Here is a 25,734-nt window from a genome sequence, read left to right as displayed (position 1 = left end):
TCACCTACAAATAAGATCCTAAAATCACCTACAAATAAGAATGGAAGAAAAATATCATCTTCTACTCATTATTCATTATATATTATTAAATTCTCTGTGTATTGTAATTATAATGCAGTCTGCAGTACTGTGTAATACCTGCAAACTTCTAACATTGCGGATTAAATTTATATTATAATTTTAGGTGAGTTCACAAAAAGAAGTGTATTTGAATATAAACATGAGACGAGTTAATAATCAGAATATCATATCATGGGGAAGGGAATCAATATTTCATGATGATCTGCATGAAAACACAACAAACTAATATGTTTGGAGGTATTTTTGGATTTGAAGAACCTTTATTGAGTTATATGGCCATGAACTTTCATTATGTCATTTTCATTCAGATTGGCTGATAAATGTAATGCAAAAATAATACAATGAAATAACAACAAAAAAAGGTTCAAAATATCATTTTTAATGAGGCATTTACCTCCAGAATGTTTATTAAGCACTATTTGGTATGCAGGCAAAACTACAAATGCCAATTTTAGTATTTGCCTCCCTTTAAGTCCATTTTACTCTTGTTTCCATTTTCCTTTGTATATCTGAGCTAGTGTATGGATTTCTCGGTGAAACCTCAAAGCAGTAATATAAATTGGAAATTAATATATTGGAAAAAAAAAAAAAAAAAAAAAGTTGACATAAGACATACACATTGTTTTCTGATTAAATTAATGCAATCAAGATTAAGATTTGTTTTGCATGATTAATAACTGGTAAAACATGGTTCTTAGTTCTTTTATCAAGTTTTTGAAAAGCTATTTTAATAGGTAAATAACAAAAGTGAGAAACAGAAAAAAAAATACAGTAAGTGCTGGTTACAGTGATCACACTTGCAAATTGAATTTTGATTCTAATAAACGGTGATTCTAATAAGAAAAATTCAATGAATATTAACCACAGGCTATAAAGATAAAGATATAAAGCACACAAAATTACACTTTATTACCAAATGTTTATTATCAATTAAATAATATGTGAAAATCAGATGAATGTTATCTACAGGTTATCAAAATATAAATGAATTTATACTTACATACATAATATGTAAGTATAAATTAACGTAATTCTTAATTAATGTACATATTAATTAAGCATAACACTTTGTAATATGATTATAATTGAAAATACAGTAATCATTTTTTAGATTGCTTTAAATTATCACTACAAAGTCTATTTATAGATTTTTCTACATCGTATAGCAGTGTATAGTTAGTTCCTGACTTTAATTCATTCCTAGCATGTACTCATAAAGCAAAAACTCATAAAGTGAGAATTTATTTCCCATAGACAAAATGTTAAAAACAGGCGTTACGTTCTCAAGAATGAAATTAGTTAGCTAATTAGTTTATGTTTAAACAATGACTGATTTATCCAAATAAATGAAAACATAGCTTGTAAAATCAAACAAATTATAATTTAAAGAAATTATTTATGACTTACAAATGTTAAAGAATGTTTATTCTTCATCATCATCAACTAATGCATACTCGTTGATCAGTTGTTGTTGGGTCGGCACTCGTTGGTTTGTTGCACAAGGAGTCGTCTTCTTCAGAAATGCTTCAAGAGGCATTTGTTTCCAAGATAACTTTTCTTTGTAAATTTCACGATTACATACATAAGCATTTTTTAATGGCACGCACAAATTGCAACTAACTAACACGATACATGCAAGTGAGATTGCAACACAATTCATGTGGAATAACAAGTTTACAAAGCTTACAAAAAATAAAGGAATGAAGAGACGATTCTCAAAATTTATTTATGTTTTTAATATGATTGAAGACTGCAGTGAAGGGGAAACACATTTCACCATAATAACGTAAAAACCCACACAATTCCAGCTATTGGTATTTTTGCAAAGGCAATTACATCGAGTTTACTACCTGTTTATAATTGATTGCACTAACAGAAAAGCGCAAAATGTTTGTATTGTTTTATGGTAGTGACCTCCAGAAATATGCTTTAGAAAAATATCACAAAGGCGTTCAAAACTGATTCTTATAACAGAACATATGATAAATAACGATGAAAGTGTAGTGCATTTTAATGATATGAATTGGTAACTAATACAGTTTACATTATGAAAATGACCTTTTAGAGAGATAAATAGCTTAGTTATATAAAGAAATTTTCAACTTCTGAGGTCTTGGAACGAATAACTAAAAAATATTGTGTTATTGGGTTCACATTACGATATTTTCACGATATGATGGTGTCTCTAAAATGGATTAATATCATAAAGCAGGGTGCACTCTACTGTATAGCTATGCAAGTGGTTTGAAATGCAGTATTTATGAATGTTTAACATTCATTTTTTGCAATTAATGTTCATATTTTCGATTTTGTTGATACTTGAAAATAAAAAAAAAAAAAGCTCGTAAACCCAGGAACTCGTAAAGTGGAAACTGCCTATATATTCATGCTCACTTGCACCAGTTTCTTCCAACACTCTCCTCAGACGGCTATAGTGTCATGATTTTGCCAAAATTATTGTAACCAAAATTAGTTCAGGTTCATCCTCATTTTCCTTCTCCTTGGAGAAATTATCAGTAACAGTCTGGGCAATTTCTTCATTTGTTAAATTGATGGAGGCACTGGTTAAAGAAGCACTGCAAGATCAACTAGACAAGACTTCAGTTATAGCTTGGACACAGCATGGTTTTGTTAAGGGAAAGTCTTGCCTGACCAATTTCATTGGATACTATGATGTGGTCACAAAGAAATCAGAACTGGATGTAGGGAATAACTCTGATATCATATATTTGGATCTTAGAAAGGCTTTTGATACTGTTGCACATGGAAGACTGCTGAACAAATTGGAGTAGTGTGGCATTGGAGGCAAATTGCTGCTATGGATAAAGGGATGGTTGAGTGGGAGAAAACAGAGTGGTAATTAATGGACACTGCTCATCGTGGACTAATGTTATTAGTGATGTCCCTCAGGGTTCAGTATTGGGTCCATTGTTGTTTTCTGTATTTATAAATGATATTGATGACGGTATATCAAGCTTAATGTCCAGGTTTGCAGAGTTATTAAGGACACTAATGACAGTACGCTGCTGCAACAGGATCTAGAAAAGTTGAGCAGATGAGCTGAGAGGTGGCAAATGAAGTTTAACATTGACAAATGTAAAGTATTACATATGGGAAGCAGTAACCCCAGAGTAACGTATCAACTCTGTGGTACTACACTGACATTGGTAGAGAACGAAAAGGATTGTCCCCAGGTCCTTTTCGTTCTCTACCAATGTCAGTGTAGTACCACAGAGTTGATACGTTACTCTGGGGTTACTGCTTCCCATATGTAATGTTTGTTTGTTTGTTTGTTTTTTGGTTTTTAGGAGCATTAGCAACTAAGGCCATATTGCTCCGGGATATGCGGTGGTCATTCCTTGACCTTTCCGCATACTCCGTATTTGGTGGTGACGGGCTCGAACCCCGGTCTAATCAAGAAGCGTGTGCTACGCACTGCTGCTCCTTCCCACCTGGCTACGGAGGCGCCCCCATATGTAATACTTTACATTTGTCAATGTTAAACTTCATTTGCCACCTCTCAGCTCATCTGCTCAACTTTTCTAGATCCTGTTGCAGCAGCGTACTGTCATTAGTGTCCTTAATAACTCTGCAAACCTGGACATTAAGCTTGATATACCATCATCAATATATGCAGGCAGATATGAAGTTTTCTGAGCAGTGCAGATGGTCTGCAAGAATAGCTCATGGTGTCTTGTCAATGATATACAGGAATTTTTCTAGCAGGGATAAGGAGGTAATTATCCCCTTCTATAAGGCAATGGTCAGACCACACCTTGAGTACTGTATACAGGTCTGGAGGTCTCATTTTAAGAAGGATATAGAGCTGTTGGAACGAGTACAGAGAAGGACAACAAGATTAGTGAATGGAACCAAGGGTTGCTCTTACGAAGAAAGGCTTAAATTTTGCAAATTACAGTGTCTGGAGACTAGGTACCTGCGAGGTGATCTGATTGAGGTGTATAAAGCCTTGAATGGTTTGAGCATGCTCAATGCTGATGGGATTCTTCCTCTTGCTCAGAATAATCACCTGAGATGGCATAAATTCAAATTGAGGAAAGACAGATGTGCGGAAGTTTGCCTTTAGCCAGCAGGTAGTTGGATGGAACACACTTCTATCCGTTGTTGTGGAAGTTGATAGCCTAAATAAATTTAAGGCTGAGATGGACAGGCATTTAGAATGAACGGAGGGGTGAAATGGGAGGATTTTTTTTTTTTTTTTTTTTTTCTTGGCTGATGCTGCATGAGCTTGCTTTCTTGCATCATATGCCTCTACTAATGCTAATGCTGTAATAACTTTAGATCACCACCTATATGCACCCAATAATTAAACTCCTGTTAGCCCGTGTCTTCAGGCTATTCAACGTGATCAGTATCATGACTTACTTGACCATCATGAATAATTAATCCACATTTTTTTGAAACAGTTGCTAATGTAGGTTTCAGAAACTTCATTCCAGACACTCAAATTCACTCTCTTTTTGTTCACTGACTTTTTTCTTTTTTTTTTTTTTTTTGGGGGGGGGGGTAGTAAAATTTAAAACACATGAAAAAAAAAAATGTGTCGCTCAAAATAACAAAGTACAAAAGCATGCACAAATTGGAACTAACACAATACATGCATCTTTTTATGGAGTAAAAAGTTTACAAGGTTTAGATATTGAAATGAAGAGCAGATTCTGAAAAGTTATTTGTTTTTTATATGATTGAAGATTTCAGTGAAAGGGAAACACACCATAATAACATAAAAACACAGAATTCCACTATCGGTATTATCGCTAATGCAATAAGATCGAGTTTACTACTCACTTATAATGGATTGCACAAACAGAAAAGCCCAATAAACCAAAAACTGCAAATTGTTTTATGGTTGTGACTTCCAGAAATGTGCTTTAGAAAAATATCACAGATGCATTCAGAATTAATTCTTATAACTGAAAGTGTAATTCTAATAAACAATGAAATGTAGTGCATTTTATTGATTTGAATCGGTTCTTTGAAATTTGATTCTATAAAGCAGCTGATTCTAATAATCAGTGCTTACTGTATATAGAAGATGCACAGAAAATACACAAAAAAGCAATGAAGAAAAATGTATTTCCCATGGATTGTTCTTATTTACTAGAATTTTATACAGCATAAATGATGTCCATAAAAAATGTCAAGCCTGACTTGGCTTGACATTTTTTAGTTCAGCATGTTTCAAGTGAATGCAGATTAAGAATAATTATCTGGATATTTGTTACATGCATGTTTTTCAAATAACCAGGGATGAGGTTGTTGGAAAAAGGTCCTTGGACTTCCACTGAAGTGAGATCTAATACTGTGGGATGATATATTGGCAGCAAAATCACTGGAGTCATGGAGGCTAATAAACCCTTAGAACTATATATACTTATACCTGAAGTGCTTTGAAAAGGCATTATTCAGATTATTTAAAAATGCTCTTTCTATGTTTTGGCCAAATGGATTCAGAATGACAGCATCCTGCTGTTCCTAATGTAGCCACCTAAATAAAGAAATCAGCAAAAGAGCTTCAAATTCTTTTCACTTTACATGACTTGTTTTAGCATATACACTCCACAGAGATGCAAAGGAAGTACAGTTTATTTTCTCATTTCAACCAATTTGTGCCTTAAAGACAATAACGGTTGAATACAGTGATCATGCCCTATCTGTGAGCTCCAATAAAAGCCTGTTTAATAGCTGCTGTTGTGTTGGACTGTAGACTTAATGGCACAAGGGCAGCTTTTATCATAGTGTCATTTACATGACTTGTAAATGACAGTATGATAAAAGTATCATTTATTAATATTTTATATCAGTCTCATGACTGAAATAAAAAATGTTATATCAGTCATATACAACTGATATGTTTCTGTAAGGCAGTGACTTTACTATTTGAATGTGCAAAAATTATGTATTTTGTACTGGATGTAATGGTTATATTTTCTAATGCTAATTTAAATGCAAAACTCAGGAAATTGCTGCATTTGGTTGGAACAGATAAACCATTACAGTGACAGAAAAGACTATTACCAGATAAACCATTACAGTGACAGAAAAGACTATTACTGCTGCATCCTATAGCACAGTATCAATTTTTGAATTGTCAGTATTTAGTTTGCAGAAAGGCACAAATCTGTGGTGTGGACTACACAGAGATTTCTTAATATGTAGATGTACTAGGAACTTTTCCCTTGGTTGCAGAAGTAAGCCCAAGGAGTGCGTACGTTATCCATTTCCTTGATATATTTTGCGAAGGTATATATATTCCAATTTTGTGTTAATTTCAGTAGTCTGAGACCAGCAAATTTATCTTGGGTCTACTTCTGTAATAAATAATCCACTTTGTATCAAATGAGTATGGCCATATTGGAATAATTAAAATTTATTGAATTTTAACTGCATAGTTGAGTAACATCATTTAAAAGTATTTTATGCAAGGAGACATGTAACCCATGTGTTGGTGACAAATATTAGTTTTACTGAAACATAATATAAGGTACACAAAGCCCTTGACCCTTTTTCAATTTACTAAAATTTTATTTTATAGGCTACATTTCAGATCCTCTATGGAACCCTTTTTCAGGGCAAATGGAGGCGGTGACAGTCATTGAAACAGCAGAGTGCAAACATCTCATGGTACATGTTTCTTGCAGGTACCTTCTTAGTAATTTCTTGCAGGTACCATCTTAGTAAAAGAGTATAGAGTGCAGACAAGCTGTTTTACTAAGACAGTATGTATGAGGTACATCCAAGAAATTTCTTGTTACCTTGGTGCAGATGGAGGTATCCGTGCTGTTTTACTCAGTACTATCAGTCCAAAATCTGGCTTGAAGAAAGGCTTTACTGAGGACCCAAAACATAGCCTATAAAGTTTTATTAAATTGAGAGAACTGGGATAATGACTTTGTATCTTCTAGTCTATTTCAGAAATTTGTTACCTATGCATGGTTGGTTAAGTGTCTCTCCTCATTTAAAATACTTCAAAAGTTCAGGTAATGTCCTTTAGTGATATTAGTAATAACAATTTGATTTGAAGGATAAATGATGGGTTATTAGCTTTAATATACATGCTGTGAATTTCAGCTGTTCTGAAGGGTTTCACATGACAATATCTGACCATTTGTGAACTCTATTTGAAGCTTTTCTTTTTACAATCTCACAAAGAGTGAGAGAGCATATGTAAAAAACTTACAAAATCTCTTTTTATTTGTTTGTTTATGTAACAATTTGTCCTTCCCAATGGGTTCCAATGAAAAAGTGCCAAAATAAAATAAATTTTACAAAAAAACAATTTTTTGTAAAATCAATGATTTTACAAAAAATTCTTAAAAAATAACTGTTGCATCTATCAAATTGAAATTTTTGATTTTCAATGAGAACACTAATCACTGGCTCTGTTACATATTAATGTTCTTCAGCCTTCAGATGGTACTTGGAATTATCTCTGTTAAGTTATATGTTGTTTTGGCTGCTTAGTCTGCTGCTCTGTTTCCTAGTATTCCAACATATACCTATGGAGCATATTTCCTAACATTAACTTTTGATTGATAAATCCATAAGAAACAAGATCTATCTCATCAGATGCAGCATCCTAAAATATCCCTAACTGCACTTCTTCCCCACCAAAAACTGCACTATATACCTTGGAATCTGTTAAAAAGATTCAATTCTCCATAGTTTCCCCCTACCCCACCAAAAAATAGGTGCTGAGTTAGCTGCTTCTTAGCATTCAATAGGCAGATTTTGGCATGAGGTATCTCTGGACTCATTTTGAGGCCCTTATTCATCCTGCATATGGTCCCTGGACTTTTTTAGAACCTTATTTTTAAATAAGAAATTTTTAAATCACATTGGTCCAGTCCCATAGGCTTGTATGTCTTTGGGCTGTTAAGATATAATGTACAGTGCAGAAAACAGGGAATCCTAAGGCAACCAATATACACATACAGTGTCTTACTAGGTTTTATACCCTATAAACTGATCTAAGAGCTTCCTTTGCACTAACATCCTTGGTGCCCACTGTATGAATAAAACAAAATAAGTTTATTGGGACCGTGGAAATGCCACTTACTTCAAAACTTTCATATGAACAGTGGATCTGATTCTGAAAATTGCATGCATGGTGATTGACCTCATTCCTGAGGGAACTGAGTCATTTACCAAGGATTTTTCAGAGACAGTTAAAACACAGGTTCCAAGAAAAAAAAAAAATAAAGAAAATAAAGTCAACTAAATAAACAAAGGCTTGTGTGTCTCTGCCTAATCTGCAGTGGATGATGCACAGGTAATGCTGAGTCTCATGAGATAATAACCAAAACAGTTGACTCACAGGACACAGCTCCTGGCTATTTTGCATAGAAAAGAACTTGAAGATCCTGTATCGACCCAAGTAGATTACAAGAATTCCACTTTGCTGTACTCTATTGTGACAAGCAGAAGCAACTATCCAAGTGGTTCTCTTGAACAAAAATCAAATGAAATTTTCCAAACCTACCAGCTGATGCTGTAGAGAATGATACAGACCACAATCTGCTGAGGACCATAACCACAATATATACATTCAAGTTCTGTTACAGCTTGACAATCATGATGGCACTGTTAATACAAGTGATGGAAAGTCTGTGTCTATTAAAACTCACATGGAAAAGAAAAAGACCCAAAAGAAAATAATCAAATATTGTATATCTACAGGTAAAGGATAAATGCCATTCTAATACATTCAAGGGATGCTGCTAACATGTTTTTCACACCTGTGCCTTTTGATACTCCTACAGCAAAGGCAAATGACAGTTCAAGAGAAATAATGCTGGACAGCCATAACAGACAGGCATCAATAACCCCTGTAGAGAAGTTAGATGAACACCTCCGGGATGATGGCTCTCTTGTAGAAGGTAACATCACCTTGGCCATGCAGGGGTTGATGATGTTGCTGCCAACTCCCTCCCCCCATCACTTCCAAGAATAAGTCAAAGATAGTTACCCCAAGAGAGAAAGTAATAGCACAATCCCCTACAGACATTGAGTGGGAAGACACAGATGAGAGACAATTGCTGAATTGTACCAACAAAAATACAACTTATTTGGAACAGATGCTGCCACCACCTCCAATGGTGTGTGAATTTTCTGGGGTGAAAATAACAGATCAACAAGGTGGCATCTCCCATTGCTGGGATGTCCTAGAGAAGCTTATATATCATCTGTTGCTCAAAAATAAGAATCTAAAAGTAAAAAAATGAACACTGACCAAAAGTAATCATACATTAATTGTAGCAATCAGAAACTCAGCTACTATGTCAGTGGTGATGCCTGATCCAGGTCCTTCTGTGCCCTCACCAATGTTAACTTATTTGGCAACTCTGCAAAAACCAAAGAAGCCCATAATTCTGCTTAAGATGCAGGAAGACAGCAGTATGATGACAAATGAATATGTTAGAACTATTTCAGTTCCTAAAATCTTGTATATAATGTGCCCACATGTATAATGCACACCATGTACTGAAGCCAAATTCCAAATTGTCTTGAATAATGTGCATGCATTAACAAAATAACAGAAAGGTATCCAAGAGGAGCTAAAAGAAAACCAGGAAGACAACAACGGAGATGGATAGATGAAATTCAAGAGTTCATGGGCAGTAAATGGATGGCCATTTCACAGAACAGAAGAAAATCCAAAATAAATATAAATTTAAAATCTATTTTTTCAAATCAACCAATGTTTAAAGAAATAAAAATTTCAATTTCTGGAAAGTTGCTGGAGAGGGCTCCATCCTGCAGCAGTGGATTGAAAATGGCTGATGATGATGAATGTGCATGCATAATGGGTTGCATAAATTGATGATGGATCTTTTTTTTTTTTTATCTAAAAATGCAGAAACAGTTGAATCTCTTTATAAGGGACCCTCTTTTTAATGTCCTAACATGTTATAACATCCTAGGTGGTTGGTCCTAGCCAATTTCTCATTAATCTAATGCTATTTTACATTCAGCCTGAAAATAAATTTCTACCTCTTAATCTGAATTTTTTACTTTTTATTACAATATTTGTATTTAAAAATGACAGAACGCTTCAAATATATTGAAGTAATTGATGAGCTTACAGCCTGACTGTAAGAAATCATTTGTTAAGATTTCCCATTCTCTCTTCTCGCAGTGTGGTAATGAAATGAACATTGTCTAGAAGTTACTTTCATTAGTTAGAGTGTATGTTTATTGGTATGACTTCAAGAAAGCATACCAATAAACATACACTCTCTGAAGATAAACATATATACCAATAAACATACACTCTGAATTTAAGACTCATCGTGACCTGTTATTCAAAAAAGTAGTTGGCAAAAGTGCAGCCATGGATATTGACGCTACAAAGAAACAGAAGAAAAATCATTTAAAAAATGTTTCGCTGACATATGACCACAATGACATCTTCAATGCTGATGAAACTGAACTCTATTAAATTGTTACCGGATAAAACACTTACATTTAAAGGTGAGAAATGTAGTGGTGGAAAAAAAGTCAAACAACAGATTACTGTTTTTCTAGCAGCAAACATATCTAGCACAGAGAAGCTTCCTCTTTTAATCACTGGGAAAGCCCAGATGCCTCACTGCTTTAAAGGTTTAAAGCCATTAGCGACTATGTATCAAGCAAACCAAAAGGCATGGATGACATCACAAATCTACGAAGAATGGATCAGAGACTTTGACCACAGGATGAGTGACAAGAACAGAAAAATTTTTCTGTTTGTGGATAACTGCACCCCTCATTGTCAAGTAAATGAACTACCTGTAATCACTGTTGAGTACCTACCACCAAATATGATGTCAGTTCTTCAGCCACTTGATCAAGGTGTAATCCGGTGTTTAAAGAAAAATTACCAAAGAATGTTATTAAACAAAGTTGTGCTGTGTCTTGAAGGAAAAATTCAATGTGAAATTGACACCCTGGAAGCAATGTGTGTAACCTAGTATGAAGTTGACGAACAAGGGATCACCAACTGCTTCAAACATGAAGCAGTTGGTGATCCCTTGTTGGATTTACACCCGTGAACAATGCAATATGTGATGTTTTCCATGCTTCTTCCTCTGTTAACTGAGAAGAGTCCAATAATAGGGAAGAAATATTTGAGCATATGCATCGTCACCTAAACTTACAGGAAAATTTAAGCTTCAAAGATCACACAGAAGTGAATGCGGACATCGAATGTTTCAGGATATGCTTTGTTTGTTTGTTATTTGGTTTTTCGGAGCATTAGCAGCTAAGGCCTATTGCTCCGGGGATATGCGGTGGTCATTCCCTGACCTTTCCGCATCCTCCGTATTTGGTGGTGATGGGCTCGAACCCTGGTCTAATCAAGAAGCGTGTGCTATGCACTGCTGCTCCTGCCCACCTGGCTACAGAGGTGCCACAGGATATGCACGAATGAAGAGGAACTCGCTGCAGATGTAATGGAATCTTCTGAAATTTGTAGTGATGAAGATAAGGAACCTACTGTGGTTGAACAAGAAGTTTCAGTGAAAGATGCTCATCAAGGATTAGAACTTGTACGTTAATTTTTTCAAGTACAGCCTAACTGCAAAAGTGAAATAACTGCTATCAAGCACCTTCATAATTCTCTTTTAAAAAATGCTCTACCATTGAAACAGCATGTTCTAACAGATCATTTTAAAGTATGATAGATATGTAGCTTATGTAGTGAAATTTACAATTTAATTGTAACCTTACTGCACTCTACAATCAATGCAAAATTTACAATCATAATTTTCTTGTTTAATACTGTAGTACACATTATAAATAAGATTATATTGTATATTTAATGTAATTCTACTAATATATTGTATTAGTAGAATTAATTTAAATGTTCAAGCTTTTACTTGTTTTGTTGCTGATTTTATGAACGATCAATATAACGTCCTGATATAACAACAGTTTTATCATTCCCCTGGGGAGTTTTTACATAGGGCTTTGACTGTACCTCCTCGAGGAAGTGAACTTTTTATAATTTAATTAATAATGATCATAGAATTGCATTTACTTTGAGATGTTAACTCTCATTATCAATGAGTGACAACAGGAATACCCTACCTCCACCTTTCTTATTCTTCTTCAGTTTTCCTTTAATCATTAAATGATGATTGGTTGGTAATGACAAACACATAGATCCATAGTATATAAACAACACTTTGTTGTTGCTACATTTTAGTTAATGGTGATACCACAAACTGAACTTTTCATTTGCTCAACTTAAAACTGGAAGTAGAAATTTCAAGATGCCATCAAAACTAAAATAAATTTTATTATTTATTTTAGTAATAAAGGCTTCCTTTATCAAGAAACAAGGAAAGCAAGGAATCGTTTACTGCACACAAAAAATTGGAAGTTATAAGCTATGCTGAGGTTCATGGAAATCGTTCTGCAGCTCGACACTTTGAGGTTGGTGAATCCAGTGTGCAAAAATGGCAGTCTCAAAAAATGTTATTAATTGTTTCACCTGCAGTGAAATGGGCACGAAGGAAATGAACAGGGGGCCTGGTCACAGCTAGAACAGGAACTGAAGGACTGGGTTTGTGCTGAAAGGACTGCAAGAAGAAAGATTTCAATAATTGCTATTAAATTTAATAGCAAAGAAAATAGCTTGTGAGATGAACATAATAATTTTTCCAGCCATAACTGCTGGCATGATAAGTTCATGAAGTGAAAAAGTTTATCGATTGGAGCTGTTATGTCAACTGGGCAAACATTACCGCAAGATTGGGCGAAGAAAATTGAAGCACTCCTTTCCTTCATCCAAAAGGGAAAAAATGGAATTGAACAAAGTCACCTAGGCAACATGGATAAGGCTTCAATGAGCTTTCACATGCAGTGAAAATTCACAGTTGACCTTAAAGGTACAAGAGAAATTAAAATAAACTTATTTAGACTATGCCTCCACCATATTGGGATGTGCACTGGGAGGTAAAGAGGATGGAGGCTATTAACATATAAAAATTCTGGAGTTCTTACTGTCCTAACTGTAAGAACATCATCAATCTATCATCAACATACTGCCCCTAATACGTTGATTTAAAGGGGGGGGGGGGGATTTGTCATCCAGGACTTGTTCTTCTAAGGCTCTCGTGAATATATTGGCCAAGAAGGAAGAGAGTGGGTTCCTAATTCCCAGCCCTAACATTTGTGCATATTTTGATTAAGAAATTTAAAATAGCTGGGCAAACATTACCGCAAGATTGGGCGAAGAAAATTGAAGCACTCCTTGCTTTTATCCAAAAGGGAAAAAAATGGAACTGAACAAAGTCGCCTAGGCAACATGCTGACTTTATTCAATTCCATTAATCTAAATAGCAACTTTATTTAGATTAAAGATAAATTAAAATTTAACGATATACATAATTAAGAGGTAAACCATCTTATTTTTAATTTTGGAGTCACTGAAGAAGCATAGGAGAAAACATCCACAAACCGTGTGATTATTAGATTCTAAATTTGCATGGGTGAAGTGCTTTTATTTTAAGTATTTATGCTTCACTGCTTCTCAAATATCAATTCAATCCTAACTTTTTTATCACATCTCATATGTTGCATTTAGAATAATGTGATGTTGAATCATACTCTACAGTATATATTATTAAAGTTGAAAGTGTTGCTTGTTATGTATTACTCTGTGGAGCCAAAATTTTGAATTTATTTGACACCTTTGAATTTCATAATTCTTAGATCAAATAAGTTTCACAATTTAAGATTTATAACTTAGAAATTCTAAATGACACACTGCTACCGAAGAAATGCTGGTATATACAAATTCTTAGTGTTAAAATAAACTGACCATATGAGAGTCCAGGGAAGGCATTCCCACAGGTGGTGGATAGGAGTGGGCTACTACTGTACTCATGAGACCATTGGAATGTGCTGCAACTGCTGGTGGAACACCAATCGATGATGCATTAATAGGTGTGGTGGGAGGTATTGTTTGAATTCCTGGTCCTTCTGCATGATTCCGTAGGATGTTTATGGCATCGTCTAACCTTTCCTCCATCACCCCTCTAGACTGTTGCTTAAAAAAATAAAAAATAAATAAAATAAATAAAAGAAAAAATTTATTAGTGCACCGTAAAATCAAGACAACAGTACACTGAGAAGGTTTTAAACATTTCCGAACAACATGGTAGATATACTAGATCACTTAAACCGAATACTTGCAGAAAGAAAACAGTTAAATGCATAATTTATATTTAGATATGGCAATGGACAGTGCATCATTCCTTTCAGGCAATGCAGAAAGGAATAATACAAAATAAAAAATAAATTCATAAAGTGCAACAAGGGGATAAAATTCCACTGTACTTTGTGCAAGAGTGAAAAGATATGTAACAGCCTTATTCGGATAAAAAAAAATTGTTGCCATGTCAGATATCAATGGTTGTGAACCTTTCCATGTGATGTCTAATCAACAGAATCAAATGGAATCACAGAACTACACTGTCAGTCTACTTAATTTTTGATATAAACATTTCCCTTAGATTGGCAAGTTTAGACTTCATGTTATCAAAATTACTGTAACTTAGAGCTAAAATGGATACAAAATAGATTCTGACAAGTTTAATAATACGAAATATACATATATTAGATTAGATACATACAAACAAAAAGCTTTCAGTTGTTTTGTCAACCTTCCTCAGTTAAACTGACAGTTAAGAATGGAGCATGAGGGCATGTACTGCCAATCTTGTACGTGACATGCGTGATTAATTGTTGGATGTTGAAGCCTGTGGCTGTGATGCAAGCGGACGTTGCCAGCATTTGTCAATAGTCAGGATTGCTGTTTCGATGATAGGGTGGACTCGACATCCACTGCTCCTGTTGACTGAGGTATTGGAGCATTTGATGTTCAACGACTCCAACCAGGCGCGTCGTTGATAATGGCGGGACTTATCCACAATCACGACATCGCGGTGTGGGTCAATGTCGTGGTTGGTTGCCCAAACGTGTTCGACAATAGCTGAGTGCTCCACATCCGCTAAGCGGATTGCTCTTTCATGTTCGGAAAGGCATTTTTCGAGCCGTTTCCCCGATGTAGCAGCTAGTGCAGTCACAGCAAGAGATGCGGTAGACCAATCCACTTTGTAGTAAGGTGGGGACCAGTGTTTTTACTTTAGAGATGAGGGATCCTAACTTTCTGCCTGGGAGTTGTACACATTTTATCCCATGTGATTTTAAGACTACAAACCTGTTGTGAAAGGTTTGGGTAGTATGGGATAAACGCACTCGTGGCTGAGTCATTACCTTGGATGTTTCTGTTGGTCGCTACGTGGCCATGTGTCTGTAAGTCACACCGGTCAAGGGTATTGATGGGATAGCCACACCTCGTAAGATCCGCCTTGACTTTAGCAATTCATGAGGCAATGTGCCTCGTGTTTTCATGTATGGCAAAATCAGAAAAAGTAGTTTTTCATTGATATTTTTAAAATTTTCAATAAAAATAAATTATTTGCAAAGGCTTTTCTAATAGGGTTAAACTACAAAGTGAAGAATATAAGCAAAATAACAAAGAAGAACGAAGTGTCACAAGCTCCTTAATCAAATTAGCCTGCAAAGGAAAACATGTACACATATAAGAGAAAGGCTTAAAAAATTAAAATATCTTTTTTTTCCTTTAAGTCATTAAGAGCTTTTTAAGTCCTTGTGCTAAGGTTATTCTGTCCATACATAAAGCCAAATTTAAGTAAATTAAGTAAAGCCAAATTAAGTAAACTTAATTCTCAAAGTCACCAAGGAAAAGTGTTTTAATACATAAAGGATGTTCCAAAGCCAATTACAAGTACACTCCACCTCCAAATCTAGCTGGGAACTGGGAAGTCTTAACATTTCTGGATTGCTGATTGGTACCCATATATATATTTTATATATTTATAAAATTTAACAGAGTAATGTGCCTCACTGCAAACAGATGAATACGAAAAGTTCAGTTGAACAAAACCTGCTCTGCAAACTAGCAAAGAACACAAATCAAATCATTCTTCGCCCATTCATATGTTCTGTTCTTAATCAATGACAACAGCAACCTCATCAATAATGAGCTGAGAAATTGAAAACCTGCCTCTTCCGTGGCACATGCAAACAATAATTGTCTCCTCAAATTCTGTATCATGTTGTGATAGGGATACATATCTTTTCTACTGATAGCAATTAGGAAGATCAGCCAAGAAATTGTTGCTGTTCTGACAAATATTTTTTTAGTTTGCCTTGTAAATTGCTCAAAAAACGATGTTGAAATAAGAGGGAATTCTAATGCCATTATTCAGTTTTAATTGCAATGGCATAAATGCTATTTAATATTATTTTATAAATTTAACTATAAATTTTATAAAAGAATGCATTTATTATTTTATATTCTTATTCTTATTACAATACTATTCTTATAAATTTAACTATAAATTTATAAAAAAGCAATCGTTCAATACAAACACAATTTGATAAAGTAACTATAAAACATAATCCCTAATGTAATTTTATGCCATAGTACATATTATCACATAATCTGGGAACGATGTAGCATTATTGTTATACTTGAATGGCTTTTAGTTTACTGTGATACTTTTAATTTGTTGTTGTTTGTTTGTTTGTTTGTTATTTGGTTTTTAGGAGCATTAGCAACTAAGGCCATATTGTTCCGGGGATATGCAGTGGTCATTCCCTGACCTTTCCGCATCCTCCGTATTTGGTGGGCACAGGCTCAAACCCTGTTCTAATCAAGAAGCATGTGCTACGCACTGCTGCCCTGCCCACCTGGCTACGGAGGCGCCTTATACTTTTAATTTAAATTTAAGTTAAAATCATGCCTCAGAATAGAGCAGCAACACAAAGAGCTCAAAGTAGTGGGAATTCTTTTGGTGGAGAACTGTTCTTACAAATCAGGACTGCCTTAGGAGCACTACTTCTTTTCACTGCACAGAGTGTGAGGAAATTAAGTGCAAACTCAGCATTCTCACAAGCGTTTTGAAAGCTTGAAGAAGAAGGCTGATGCACTTGAAGATATTCAAAGGAGACCTATGAAGTTCTCGGTGTCCGCCACAAAGCTAGTGCCTACATTCATACATCAGACAACACAGAAACAACCCCAATAGTAGAAAGTGCTGGTCCTACAATAAATAGCTATTCTCTGATATTTGCTGTAGGAGAGAATAGTGTCTGTAATTCTGCTCAAACATGACAGCAGGAGTATATGATGAGAGGCCTGTCAATTAATTCAGCCTTGGAGAGACTGTGCAAGGGTCATGGGGTGGAATTTTTCACAGCATGGTCTTTGTTAATAGGAGATACTGTTTTTACAAGGCTGGATATGCTTAAATAGGAGGAGTGCAAGAATATTGGCTGATGGTATCAAGGCAGTGCTATGAGGGTCAGAAAACTTCTATCCTGGACAGATAACATAGACTAATACACTAAAAGTAACTGCATGCAAAGGTAAAAGTGATTCTTAGGCTGCTGCATGTCCCAATACACGTTATGTGTATTGGGACATGCAGACTGTGTTATGGTTACTAAGAGAAAACTCAGGTGCATGTATACTTACTTGTACACTAATTCTAGGGGTAAAATAAAAAATGTGGCGCGTGTACCAATCACTTGCGGTAAATGATGATTTAATGTGAAACATTAAATCCTTACATCCTTCGCATTTCTCTTAGGTATTTTGATTTGTATACATTGATTACAAAATAAAAGAGCTTTTGTATTGTAAATATTTTATTGATCATTCACAAATTTCCATAATTTCAGCCGGAAGACAAGATAAAATGGATTAATGATAACTTAAGTAAGAGACGTATACTTGTGATTGCAATGTATCTAAATATCTCTGAAAAACAGCACTGATTTAATATTGAACATTTCTTACAGGAAAGTAATTAACAGTTTAGTTTCTTCCAATCCACAGTTAACGTTGAAATCACCGCTCACGATTATGGATATTTTATGTAAATCTTTCTGTAACAGTGCTGCACCTTGAATTGAGTATGGCAGCAAAATGAAATAAATGTAGTCAATTAATACCCTCTATGATATGATTGACTCACAATAGATCAGTCATCAAAGAACGACTGATCTATCGTGATTTGATACAATCGATAGAGGCATGTTGACCAAATACTGAAGCCACACTTGAACCACTTGCTTTCTTACTAACCTGATCAAATAGTTAGACTTTGGTATATTTCTGTGTTTTATATGCATGTTTATACAATGATCGTAGTCAATCTCCCTTGGCAAGCAATGAACCATTGTGTTGAATGAAACAGGCACATCGAACCCTTGGCCCAGAATGCTGTATTGTCCATATGTGTCTCAGGTGGCTTTATCTGCATGAATGTCAAGTGGGAAGAAATGAGCCTTTCCATCACTAAATCCAACTTCGGTAAATGCAATAGAATTTCTGGTTAGACAAGATTTTCGACTTAGATAGTGCTGGAATGGTGTTGTTCTTAAGTAATCCTCTACAGCTATTACACACAAGGATCCCGTTGACATCAACATCGGGAAATGCAGTGCATATCAATGGTGTATCTTTAGCAGCTGGTTTCTTGGTATCATTTTCGAACCATAGACGATGGCAAAAGCAGCACAGAGAACAGAAATCATTTTTCATAAATCCCCTTTCAAACTCTCAATGCATGTTCTTGCGTAAATAGTACTCGGTGTAAGGCAAAGGTGCTTGATCATTTAAACTCATCTACTCTGCAATTGGAGAAATGCTCTGTTGTACATAATTAATACTCACGCCGGGTACATCATTTTACATCATTGTCATATGAAGCAGCGGCATTGCTGAAGGCACTGTTAAATCCAATGCTTGATTTTCTGTTTGTCTTTTAGGCAATCTTGATAGTCCTTTTTATTCTCACGCACTCATTGCTACCTTTGTCTTTATTTTCTTAGGTCCTGTTGCTTTCATTCTTGCTTGATACTCTTGACAATGCTCTTCATTTGACTTCGGCATCGCTGAACACCTTTTCCAAAATTATTGATGTGAAAACTTCTATAGCGGCACCTGACAAGGAATGTAATGAGAAATATTACTATGTAAATTTTACATAGGAAACTCCTATGTAAATATATTCATTTATTACAAAATTCAGTCAATATGTATTACAAAGTTCTTTTTCATCCCATGAGAAATAAATATTGTCATTTTGAGCGATCCGATTATTGCCCCCGGCCACCTTTCTCCGTACTTCCAGAAGGATGGCAACGACTTGTTAGAAATTGTTTTTGTGTAAACAAAAGCGTTTATGTTAGCTACACCTTTCTGAAGGATGAGTTGCTAAATTAACAAAAGAATAAAAAGTTTTTATAAGTTGTTTACATCACTCCCTCGCTATCCATGGGAATAAGGTCAGTTGCAATTGTTACCCCAGTTCAGAGTCTTTTGCTATCATATACAGCAATCTATTTTTTGTGCCATTTTATCTGAGCTGATGTCTTTTTCGGAACTTGTGTCTTTAAATTAATTTAAAATTTGTTTATATATTAAATCTTATCTAGTAGTGTTATGGCGACAAAACGTAGACGGATGTTATTAAGCCTGGAAATTAAACTAAAAATTATACAAGAGGCCGATAGGAGGGAAAGAAGTAAAATGGACATTGCAAAGGAATACAATATCCCTTTACCTACTTTATCTATAATACTGAAAAACCAAAAAAGACTTGAAGAAGTGCGTGACACTGGAGCAGTGATGAAAAACAAGAAATGAATTCATGGTGAAAAACACAAGGAACTTGAAACAAAACTTTTCAAGTGGTACCAACAAATGCTTGCATTTAATTTTGCCAATAATATCAGGTCTGATTTTGCAAGAAAAGACAAATTATCTAGCTTAGCAACATGGAATTAGGGACTTCAAATGCAGCAGTGGCTGGCTCCAAAGATGTAAAGACAGGAACAACTTGGTTTCGCAAAACATGTGCGGTGAGTCTGCATTAGTTGACAAAGAAAAGGCTAGACTGGTTGTGTTCTATATGGTCCATTCTTGAAAAATATGAGGCAAAGGATATTTTTAATCTTGATGAGACAGGTTTATTTTATAATTTGCTGCCAAACAAAACATTTGCTGTTTAAGGAGAGTCTTATCATGGTGGGAAATTTAGTAAACAAAGACTCACTGTTCTGTTGCAATTCAGATGGCAGTACAAAACTACGCCGACTTGTGACTGGTAAGTTTTCCAAGCCAAGATGTTTTAAAGCAGTTAACCAACTTCCATGTGATTATGAGGCCAATATGGTCAAAACTTTTCAGTCTTGGTTATCAAAAGTGGACAGAAGAATGGCTTCAGAAAAAAGGAACATTTTGACGATTCTAGATCGTTGTATAGGCAATTCTGCCGAGACACTTAAGTTTTACAAATATACGGCTGTTATTTTTACCCCTCCAATACCACCAAATTATTACATCCACTGGATCAAGGCATTATATATAATCTCAAGAGAGTATACAGAGCCCACCTGATAAGGTACTTGATCCACAACATAGAAGGAGGGAACAATTTGCAGCCAAATTGGAATGTCTTGGATGCTATCTGTAATCTTGTTATTACTTGGGACAGTATTGCCTCAAGTGTAATAATCAACTGCTTAAGAAAGAGTGGCTTTGGAGAGAATATTATCGAAAAACATGGTCCAGCAGACAAATGTGATAGCAAAATTCAGGATGGAGGAATTTGAAGGAGCACATGGATTTTGTTGGCAAATTTGAAGAGTTCAAGAAAGTGAATGATGAAGTTGCTACCATGCCAATGCTAGAAGAGCTGCTAAGCACCAAACAAAATGATGATGTTTTTGTTACCAGCAACAGCAAAAGCGAAGCGCACACACTGCCATCTAAAAAAGATGCCCAAAATGCATTGAACATAATAGAGAATGTGTTGGCTCGCAGTAACGTTGATAAAGAAACAACTATAGCATTTGATAATGTCTGTGTGTAGTTAAAAATGCATATAGGACAAAAACTGTGCAAACAACATTGGATTCTTTCTTTAAATTAGATTAATTTATTAAAAAGTTAATGATTTGTATGTCTCTTTTTATATTAAGATTGTAATTCTTTTTCTTATGATACTAAAATATTGTATATATTAAAATATATACTGTACAATATTTTCATTTCCGTTAATTGCTTTTTTCTTAGTTTATCTTACAAATAAAATAAAATCTTTAAAAAATATGTTATTCCTATTACTGTATTGTTAGACAAGGCTTTTGTTTTTGTTTTTATTTTATTAATTTAAATTAATTTATTTTTGATATTATTATTATTCTTAGATATACAGTATGTACCAAAAAAGAAAAAAGGTAAAATTTTGACACTTTTGGAGGACCTCATTACTACAAAATGTGAAAATTTAGGTCCCTTAAACTTTATATTAATGAGATTTGACTGTATTCAATAAATGACTACAATCAAATGGGTAGTTAAGCTTAGATGTGGCTTGGACTCTTCCAAGCCAAGGAGTTTTTCACATAAAATAAAATATCTTTGGTTTGTACAAAGTACAAACACATTTTTTTTTGTGTTTTTCTAATGCAATTTAATGAAATTCAATTGAGTGGCATTTGAATTTTGTAGATTTGTTTACTAGAACTTGAGTTATCTTACCGGTCACGAAAAATGCGTCACACGTTCTAATCACACTACTAGAGAGCACTCAGCACAGACTGGTGGTGGGAGCGCCTCTGGCGAAAGCCATGGATGATATCATTCCATGACATATTTTTTGTGACCGATCAGATTTACTTAGTTGTAGCTGCCCCCAAGGATGTTTCACATCAACAAGTTTATGAATTTAAAGTATTAGTTAAGTCATCAAATTCAGATATTGTAGAGATATCAGAAACAGTGCCAATCAGACATAAGGGATGCAGAATTTGTACATATGTAGTATAACTGTGTACAGATAAGCCACACAGGGCGCATACAGGGGGGGTTATGCTCTTGGTTAAGATGCACACAGAATCTTAGGCACTGTTGATGTGGGTGATCAGTGTGACATAACCACTGGAAAAAACAAACATAAAAGTAGGTTATAGGCCAAATGACTGTGAGGAGCATTGAGAACTACACAGATAATCAGAGTGGACTGGCAAACTAGAATTTTTAATAATGGGGGATTTTCACTTTCAAAATATTGATAGTCACTTGCACAGTAAAAAAAAAAAATTCTAGAATTTATGGACAGATGTTTACTACAGCATGTCAGAGAGATGATAAGAGAATGCATAAATATGATATTAATATTAAATATTTAGTATCTACACTCACATGCAAAGGTGTTTTTAAGGATGGGAGTACCATAAATATACCAAGTTATGACTGGGAGCTAAATGATTTTGTGATAACTGAGAATAAAGCGGAAGAGAAATTGTTGATGCTAAGAGCAACTAAGCCACCTGTAGCTAAGGGATTCTATCCAATAAAATTAAGAGCAGCAGTAAAACAGCTAAGCAAACCTTTGGCCATTATTACGGGAGCATCCTTGAATTTCGGGGAGGTCCCTATAGATTGGAGATTTGCAAATTTTTCTCTCCTATTCACAAGGGGATAGAGAGGAATCACACAGCAAAGTAAGTAATTACAGACATGTAAGACTAACTTCTGTTGCAGAAAAAATAATGGAACCAGTGGTTACATAAATACTGCAGGATCACCTTGACAGGAATGCAGTTATAAGGAAATCACAGCATTGATTTGTTAAGGAGAAATCTTGTCTCTCATCAATCTTATTAGCTACTAAGATGCTGAATGGAAAAATAATTCCAAAGTCATACTTTTAAATTTCAGTAAAGTTTCTGACACTGTTCCACAGGAAAGACTGCTGTACGAATTGGAACAGTGTGACATTAGGGGCAAGTTGCTCTATGGATAAAAGAATAGCCAAGTGGCAGAGGACAGAGGATGGTTAAAATAAGCACTACTCTTCTTGTACTAATGTTATTAGTAGAGTCCCTTAGGATTTGGTACAGGGTTGCTTACTGTTTTCAATATTTATTAATGATAATGATGAAGGCATATCAGGCTCACTGTCTAAATTTGCAAATGATAGAAATGTTGGCAGGGTGATTAATGACAGGACTCAAAGTACACTAAAGCAACAATACCTAAAAAAATTAGGCAAATAGGTTGAAAAATGAAACCTGAAGTAAATATTGATAAATGCATAGTATCACATATGTGTAGCAGTAATGAGAGAGAGAGAGAGAATGAGAGAGAGAGAGAGAGAGAGAGAGAATGAGAGAGAGAGAGAGAGAGAGAGAGAGAATGCATATGTGTGTTTTGAAATTGATTGATTTATTTGTTTGTTTCAATTTGGCTCAAAAAACTTGTTCTCCAAATATGGTTAAAAATTACGTTAAAGCTAAATAACATTATACTTCCAACAACCGGATGGGCAGCTTACTATCTAGCAGACCTTTGACAACCATAAGGAAATGCACTTTGGTCTTATAGACATTCACAACAAAAGCTTCAGCTGACATAAAAACTAAGTCTACAATTAAACAAATTTATTCATAAAATTATAAGGATTCTGCTATGAGTGCATTAGACATTTGAAGCATTCAATACTTCAATGGATCATATCAGCATACAAATCACCTTAATGGTAGGCATGTTAACTTGCACTAATGCTGTTTTTTTTTTTTTTTTTTTTTTTTTATTGTATGTATAAAAAAACAGCATATTCTAAAGTTTTAATAGATCAAATTGTTTGATATTCAAGATATACAATCTCTGTACTTGTCTCTCATTGATCTTTTGCAATTATGATTGACAAATAGGTAGCTTTAAACAATTTATTGACTGGAGGAGGGCAGGCTTTTGGCTTGTATTTTTAGACTCTATTGGAAATGCAAGTTAGGAGTTGAAAAAGTGTAATTTATTTTTCTTGAAAATAAAATAAATCCTTAATTATATTAGTCTTTAAAAATCTTTAGGTTCCTTTATTAACCTTTATTACTTTCTAAATCAAGAGAGAAGGTATCATGCCTGGGTTGTAACATAAAGGTCGCAATGGAAATGAAAACCAACCAGAATAAAGTTTGCTGTTTTCTTTTTCTTTTTTTAATGGCTAATTCAACAATTACAGAAAACTATTCTAAGGTGTTTATCATAGCTATGTTCTTTAACAGAATTAATAAAAAGCATGATGGCAAGATGGAGAAAGGGTCATTTTGAGTTCAAAATGTGAATTCTCCTTCTTAAAAAAACTCTTGTCAACATATGCTGCTTCCATCAAAATTTCAAAACACTCTTCAGCCCAGAGAATGTTCTGAAAAGGATTTTACTAATCTAATTATGAAACATAATGCTGGTAGTCTGATTTTCATGGTATGATTGACAGTGGTTCGATGGATTTTGTAAAAGGCACTTTACAGAAGGAGCAATATTGTGATATTCTTGATAACATTCTTGTGATGAAAATCTCAAAAGTATATGAGATTTTAAAACGCTAATTACAGTACAGTATACATTCATAATATCAGCACTATATAATCAGAATCAGTTCTGTTAGTGATTTCCATGACAATATAACTAGTGTGTGTGTGTGTGTGTGTGTGTGTGTTTAATTATGGCTGCAACGTAATTACACACACAGTATCCATTACACTTGGTGACTATAGTGGTCTCAGACAGTTTTTAAATTCTGTACAGTGGGATCAACTGATGACGTTACCAACAGCAAATTCTAAGTGGGAAGAATTCAAGGAATTAATCGTAGGAGCTACTAAACGTTTCATACCTATTAAGAAATATTGTTCAAGGGTTAGGCCTAAATGGTTGTCACTGAACTAATGAGACGCGTGGCAGAGAAGAAAAATGCATGGGATGCATATAAATTATCAGATGACACAGAAGCCTATGGTCTGTAATCAAGTCACAAATGAGATTAGGCAGGTGAAGGCAGATTACGAGAAATTTTTGGCAAAAGATGCTAAGAAAAACAATAAGGATTTCTTTATTTATATAAACTCTAAAAGGAAGAGGATGAATCAGATTGGTCCACTTGATATCGATGGTTCGACTGTTGATGATCCTGCTCAGAAAGCAAACAAACTGAATGAGTATTTTGCATCTACATTCACACATGAGGAGTTATTAAGGATTGAAAATGCCAGAAGGTTATCAAATTGTAGCAGGGTACTTAATTATATTGTAATAACTGAGAGCAAGGTGGAGGAGAAATTGTTGACATTAAACATAAGAAAGACACCTGGGTTGGATGGGATTTATCCAGTTATATTAAAGCAGGCAGCATGGGAAGTAAGCAAACCCTGAGCCATAATTATCAGAGCATACTTGGACTCAGGGGACTGCAGATGTACAAATGTATCTCCAATTCACAAAGGGGGGATCGAAGAGTGACATGAGTAATTACAGACCAGTTAGTTTAATTTCTGTTCCGGGTAAAATAATGGAGTCACTAGTTAAAGATGCATTGCAGGATCATCTAGACAAGACTGCAGCAATAATTCAGACACATCATGGGTTTGTTAAAGGAAGGTCTTGTCTGACAAATCTGATTGGATATTATGATGTGGTTACAAAAGAATTGGATGAAAAATAATTTTGATATCATATACTTGGATTGCAAGAAAGCCTTT

At 34.7% G+C, this 25,734-nt stretch overlaps 1 protein-coding gene across 3 annotated transcripts in view; it reads right to left on the bottom strand.

Moving 5' to 3' along the window:
- Window positions 1–25,734, bottom strand: part of LOC150081502 (transcription factor 12-like) — a 621,638-nt gene that overhangs the window by 89,868 nt on the left and 506,036 nt on the right. For all 3 annotated transcript variants that reach the window (XR_016547303.1, XM_090379956.1, XM_090379957.1), the window contains exon 11: window positions 13,910–14,137. Coding sequence is in view for 2 of the 3 variants with exons in the window: in XM_090379956.1 (XP_090236082.1) it covers window positions 13,910–14,137 (228 nt within the window). In the remaining variant the exon portion in view is untranslated. The remainder of the gene's footprint in view (window positions 1–13,909; window positions 14,138–25,734) is intronic.

Source organism: Mastigoproctus giganteus, chromosome 8 (assembly GCF_048544385.1).
Source record: "Mastigoproctus giganteus isolate SK-2022 chromosome 8, ASM4854438v1, whole genome shotgun sequence".
NCBI lineage: Eukaryota > Metazoa > Arthropoda > Arachnida > Uropygi > Thelyphonidae > Mastigoproctus > Mastigoproctus giganteus.
Note: the sequence above shows the minus strand (reverse complement) of the source record. Positions and strands in the feature narration are given on the sequence as shown.